The sequence below is a fragment of the Phaethon lepturus genome, unplaced genomic scaffold (assembly GCF_000687285.1).
Source record: "Phaethon lepturus isolate BGI_N335 unplaced genomic scaffold, ASM68728v1 scaffold49407, whole genome shotgun sequence".
NCBI classification, from domain to species: domain Eukaryota; kingdom Metazoa; phylum Chordata; class Aves; order Phaethontiformes; family Phaethontidae; genus Phaethon; species Phaethon lepturus.
Genome location: NW_010552059.1, coordinates 14,298 through 20,482, shown reverse-complemented (window position 1 = coordinate 20,482; position 6,185 = coordinate 14,298). Strand labels below are relative to the sequence as shown.

Below are 6,185 nucleotides of genomic sequence, written 5' to 3'. Positions count from 1 at the left end.
AAAAGCGCTGGGTACAGGACAAAGCCAGCCCTGCTCCTGCTTTGGGTACTTGTACTTGAGTTGTGACCTCCAGAAAAGCCCTGGGGACATGTCTGCCTTCGAGATTTTATAACCCACCCCACAGATCCATCTACCCCTGGCTTTCACCATGCATGCTGCCCGTCCCCAGGGGAACATGGGCTCCTTCTAGTGTCTTTACCAAAAGGGGGCATTTTTAAGAATCCATGATTCAAAGCAGACAGGAAAGCGTGGTCACAGACCGCTCATTTCAGTACTCTTCAAGGAAAACGGTTCAGCTTACAAGTGTCATCACTTGACACTGAAATCACTCCTACTCGACCAGAAGAGTCTCAACACTTGTGGAAAGGGTGCCATCACTTTTTGTCAAAAAAACAAGCCCTACTGAGGACACAGGGCCAATTTGACAGAGCTGAAACACTGTTTGCTGGTTGGTTGTGGCATTTAGGTATGTTACATCACTATCTACTCCAAAAAACCTGGAGGAAACAATTTTAAAGAAATCACTTCTATAAATTAAAGATAGCCCTGCCAAACATTATTGCTAAATCTTTGCTTGCTAAATCTTTGCTGTTAACAGTGATCAGCTTTTGCTGGACTATGAACTGTAATAACACCAAGCAACATGTCACATAAAACTCGCAGAGAGCAAAGCTGTATTTTTCCTGTGGCTGTAAGCAGCAGCAGAAACAAGGATAGCTGTCAGACAGGGTCAGCTGCCCTACAACACTGCAGCACAAAGCCAGAGAGATCAGACTAGAAATAAGACAAAATCCAACTAATATAAGGTCTTTTGAATACATCATTCTACTTCATCCATCACTTTAAATGAGATCCACTGAAGGCAATGCATGAAAGAGACATTTTGTCTGGAAACACATTTTTGTAATTTATTAAATCTGTACATACAGTTAGCTAGTACTGTTCTTAACTTGTTTTTAACCTGCTCCTCCATAATCTGTCCCCAGGTCAGCAGTCTGCTCTATTGAATAAATGGAAGGCAAAGCCCTTTGCCTCCTTTGGTATCCTGAAGAGCAGTGGTTCCACTTGACCTGAAAGACTTCGCATCCAAAAGGCAAGTTTGATTTTTATTTAAAGTTAAACACTTTCTGTTCAGCTACTGCATGTGGACTCAAATGTTGTGTCTGATCATTGTTAGTGCCAGGAAAAACTCATCCAGGAAAACTGATCCAAAATTAGAAACAGATACCAAAGCTGTCAGAGAACCAGCTTCTCAGTTGTTGCCTCAGAACTGCAGGATTAGGGTTTATGCAGAAGCTTTTTACCATTTTAAGCTCAAAGTTGCTCTTATCTGTCATGAAGAGATATTTTGTTACTGGACAGAGTTATTGGTATTGAAAAACAGCAATGATTGTTTACTTGTAGTTGTACTGATTTCACTGGGCATCAGGAGGTTCTGTTAAAAAGCTAAATCTTGAACCTGTTAAATCCAGACAGCACTGTGCAAGTTCCAAGTCAATATAAAAATAAAATTAAGCAAAATCAGAGAAAGCTGCTTGGAAATGCATGGGTAGGAAAAATATCTGGACACTTCACTTGGGATTGTCACTTTCTTGAAGAATGCCTTTAAAAACCAGAACATCCCAAAACAATCTGAAGACCCAAGAACCTTGGACAACTGATTTCTGCCCTCAAATACTGGCTTCATCATTCCAGGTCAAATTTGCAGTTTCTACATGTGGTTTTTCACATCAAATCACCATAATTAACATTCGTAAAGTGCTGAGATAGTGCTACAAAAATACTAACAGTTAAAAGAAGGGCAGAACATCTGTTATCAGCACCTAGCTGATTATTACTACCTTCCCTCCCTGCCCAGAGGAGCATCACTATATTCTCCTTTTACTTCCTATTAACTCAGGTGCTAGTGTTGGAGCTGGCACACAGACAAAAGGAGTTTCTGCAGGGCAGTGAAAGAAGGAAAACATGAAGATGTCTTCTGGAAAGATGAATGAAGCAGAGATCCAGAGAACGATGGGTATTTATTTCCCAGCTGCGTGAGGAAAGCAGTGCCACATGCAGATTCATGTGCACAAAATTAATGCAGGAGGGTTTAGATAGCATAAATATTTACCAAACAAGGAGAGATATGGTGCTAACATTAAAAAAAAAAATTAAAAAAAAATCAAGACATTGATGCTTTTTGGGAGGAGGACATAACTGCTCATTAGAAGCTATTGCCTGAGGGCTGTTAACTACTTAGTTAACTACTTAGTAGTAAAATCCTGCTACCTTACCAGTTGACAGGAACTGCTCTCTAGTTAGCAGCTTCACAAAAGCAATCCTTGTATGAATCCATAAAGCTTTCCCAGATTTTTAACAGGTTAATTTTACCATTATAATTGCACTTTAAAAACAGGCATCAATCCCTAAGGACTCTCCCCAAACACTTCCTCAATTTATAAAAGCAGAAAAAAGGCTACAATTATTCACTGTCCTACAGCTACCAGGATTTGAAAGGTTTGATTTAGGTGCCTGAAGAAAGGATGAAAACACCCAGTTCTCAGGTCTGGAAAATTGTGCATTTGAAAAAAAAAAAAACAGCAGGCTTCACAGCTTGGCTTGCATCGGCTTCAGGTGTTTGTGGAAAGACTCATGAACCTGTAAGAGGACACGACAGTGGTTACAACAAGGTCAGGCCTGAGCTTTAAAACAGTTTTAGCTCTTTACATCTTGCAGTGTTTTTATACTAAGGAAATTTGAATCGGAGGCAATTTGGGGATTTAAGAAGAGACTGCTAAGTCCTGTATTTGAGTATCTATATGACACAAAGAATGAGAATATAAGCCAAACCAAATAGTTTCCTCACTACCTTTCTTGTAAGAAAAGAAGAATGCAAGACATCTTATATCCATACAAACAATTCTTCAGCATTTTAATTCAAAGAAAACTGGCAGAGGTCTCCTAAGGGGACTGTAACGAAGCTCCTAAGCACCCCTGACTTCAGAAGCACAAAAAATTGAGCAAGTTCCAGTAGGATTTAACTACAATTGCAGTCTCTGGGAGCCCATCATAGAAGACTCTGTCCAAACCAAATAAAGACAGTAAAGACCACAGAGACAAGATTGAGAGTTCTGTTTTGGCTGATGGAAGAGGGACACTGACTCTTCTCAGTTCAGTTTCTTTTATTAGCTCAGCTGTAGCTACAGCCTTAGGGCAGATATGCAACACCTGACACTTAAGTACTACATGAGAGCAAAGTATTGTCTTCTCCAGTCACTACTACTGCCTGAAGGCACTGAAAGATTTGCCAGAAAACATGTACAGCTTCCACAGCTACTGTCACTAAGCAGAATTAACAGAAAGTGATAATTTCTTTTAAATTCAATGAGATTATTCAATTGTTTCTCTAGGGAGAGTACTATTTCCTCCCTCAACTGAGAAACTCAAAAGCATCCCACAGGGATGCATGTGAGGTACACGTGGGAGAGTAACTGAAGAAAGTATGCTGAAAGCAGAGGAGCAGAAGTAGATGGCTAGTTTTGGTCCATTACCACTACTGACTTTTCTCCCCCCTTCATCAGTTACACGCTGAGATCACCGAATCAAAATTAAAAAAACAAAACTGCGTTATTTCTCTGGACATGTGTGACCTAAAGATGAAGAAATAAGGTTTCTTTACCTCTGTTTTGTTCAGTGGGGATTTCTTTGCCCACTCAAACATGTTCTCGTAGACATTTCCATCATACCGGCCAAGCACAGATCCAAGATGAAAGTCATGAAAGTCAAAGGAGTCTACCAGCGCTACTGCATTGGGACGAATTATAGCCAAGAGCTCTTTCACATGCTGGTTCACTTGAGTAATTTGAGCATGAGTCAGAATACCCACCTTGGGGGAAAAAAAAAGTTATCAGAAGAACATGCAAGTCACAAAATGTTCCCTTCCCCTGTAGGGTAACACAAGTCAGCCTTGCCCCACACAAAAACGCAGCAGTTAATACACTAAGGGTTTTTTTTCCCCCCTAAGTGCTAAGTAATCAAGCTGGCAGTTTGCCATAGTGTACAAGCATAAGGAGATGCCTAGCACAGCCCACCATACTGCCTAGCTATTTAATCTTTGATAGGAGACTCATTCTTTAGAGTGCCTGTATGTTAACTTCAGTACCGAGTTTTCCTGAAGAATGCGCATGTGTATATTAAATTCTTCCTGGTTTCAGGGAACATTTTGGTGAGCAAAAAGGAAAATGCCAAGGCAAAACATACCACACATCTTCCTGAAGACAAAATAAAACACTGCTGCACAAATACATTCTCAAACTGAAAGAATGAAGAGAAGGAAAGTAATGCCTAACAATTTAAACCCATTCACTGAAGGATGGGTGAAGATTTGGAGTACAATACCCCCCTTTTGTGCACTAATTTACAAATGCATACAGCTCTCAGAACATGTCTAACTTACATCTCCTTTATTAACTCTTTTTTTTTTTAAACATACAATACCTGGTCACCAACTGGAAAACATTTAAGCTAAGCTAGACAGATGCCATGTTACCATTTATCACCCAACTCCGCTTCCGACAGATCGCAAGGGAAACTTGACAAGAGCCTTCCATCAGACCTGCGCTGCTAATGGCCTTCTGGAAGTCAACAGTTAAGATCTTACAGGTAAGCATTTGTGCAACTTTGCATTTAAAGGATCTTTGTAAACAATGACTCTGGCTCTAAACTGTTGAAGAAAGACACCAACCTGCAAGAAATCCCCTGTGTTCTTATTGATCCCATACAGTGCATACAGGAGACACAGCTCAGTCATGACAGCACGGACAGCTGCATTACTGATCTCAGACAGCTTTGCTGTGAAAAGCTTCACTGTCACATAGTGACAGTGTGCCTACAAGAAATGAAAGGAAGGTGAATCAAGTTCATGATGAGATGAGCAGCTCTTATAGCATATTTCTTTATCAGGCACATCGCTGACCTCAGATGCTCGCACAAGATCAACAGAAGTTCTATTCCAGGCATCCTCCTTGCTCTTTCTGTGGTTCAGTTCAGCTTGCAAATTCTTTGCTGCAGCTTCTACAAGCCTATTTCATAAAAGGAAGAAAAACAGGTTACGCAATAACACCACATTAACATGATTATTTACACTGAATTCATATGAATTTCAGTCTAACACATCAGAAGAACTCCGAGTTGTGTGCCATGACCAAATACATTGCCTGGAGTGAGCAGTTGTGGCTCTAAAACCCCTGTTCATCACTGCTGCAGCAGGAACACAGCTACAGAGGGGTAAGATGACATTTCACAGCACTTACTCACATGTAGGTATCTGTTTTACTCTCACACTTCCTTCACAACAGGCTTTGAATATCAGGATTATTTCCCTCCAGATAGATCTGAGCGGTTTGGGCATACAAATAGCAACATTGTTCAAATATATTTTACATTTAAATACGAAAAAGGTATTTCAAAAGGGAACAGAGCAGAGTTACTAGGCTATGTGTAGGCTGTATATAGACTCTTGTAACCTCAAAGCACTTAACACTGATCCAGCCTAGTAAAGCACATCACTTCTTGAAAGCAACACATGGAGTAAAGCCTTGCAAACCACATCTTGAGAATCTAACATTAATAGGGCAGCACTTCACTACCATCTCCCAAGACACACGATTTTATTGGTGCTTGGCTCAGTCTAGCAAGGGTGAACTCACCGGGCAGCACGTGCTTTGTAGGCCTCTACCAAGCTGACTGGATCATTGATCCGCACAGTCACTGTCCTACCAGCCACATGCTGTGGCTGAATGCGTTGCATGGAGAGATCGTTAAGGTAGGACACCATGCCAGTAACCCGCTGCCCAGAACTAACTTGGGTGTAGCTTTTGACAAGGAACCTGAAAATAAAGACAACAAATAGCAACTCTTACTCAAGAGTTGTTTGAATGGAGAGAAGTTGTCTTACCTAGGGTCAGATTACCACAGAACAATATTGTAGGCATACACTTTTCTGTCAAAAATAGCGCAAGAAACAGAAACACGAGAGACCAGTTTCATGGTAATACAGGATACACTTGTGCTCATCACTTCAGCTAGAAAGATCATAATGCCAAGGCAAGAATGTCTCTGGACAGAAGCTACTATACCTAGCAGTCTGCAGCATCATGACTGTGTTTTCTCCTTCATAGGTGCAGGATGGGGTGAATGTGACA

General features: G+C 40.8%; 1 protein-coding gene across 1 annotated transcript in view; it reads right to left on the bottom strand.

Annotated features, from left to right (window-relative positions):
- Window positions 1-2,589: 2,589 nt before the first annotated feature.
- Window positions 2,590-6,185, bottom strand: part of LOC104623890 (peroxisomal acyl-coenzyme A oxidase 1-like) — a gene marked incomplete at its 5' end in the record, with an annotated part of 17,748 nt that continues 14,152 nt past the window's right edge. Inside the window, 6 exon segments of the mRNA XM_010291105.1 lie at window positions 2,590-2,640; window positions 3,662-3,868; window positions 4,727-4,870; window positions 4,958-5,063; window positions 5,691-5,870; window positions 6,120-6,185. The exon segment at window positions 6,120-6,185 is cut by the window's right edge and continues 29 nt beyond it. Coding sequence (XP_010289407.1) covers window positions 2,590-2,640; window positions 3,662-3,868; window positions 4,727-4,870; window positions 4,958-5,063; window positions 5,691-5,870; window positions 6,120-6,185 — 754 coding nt within the window.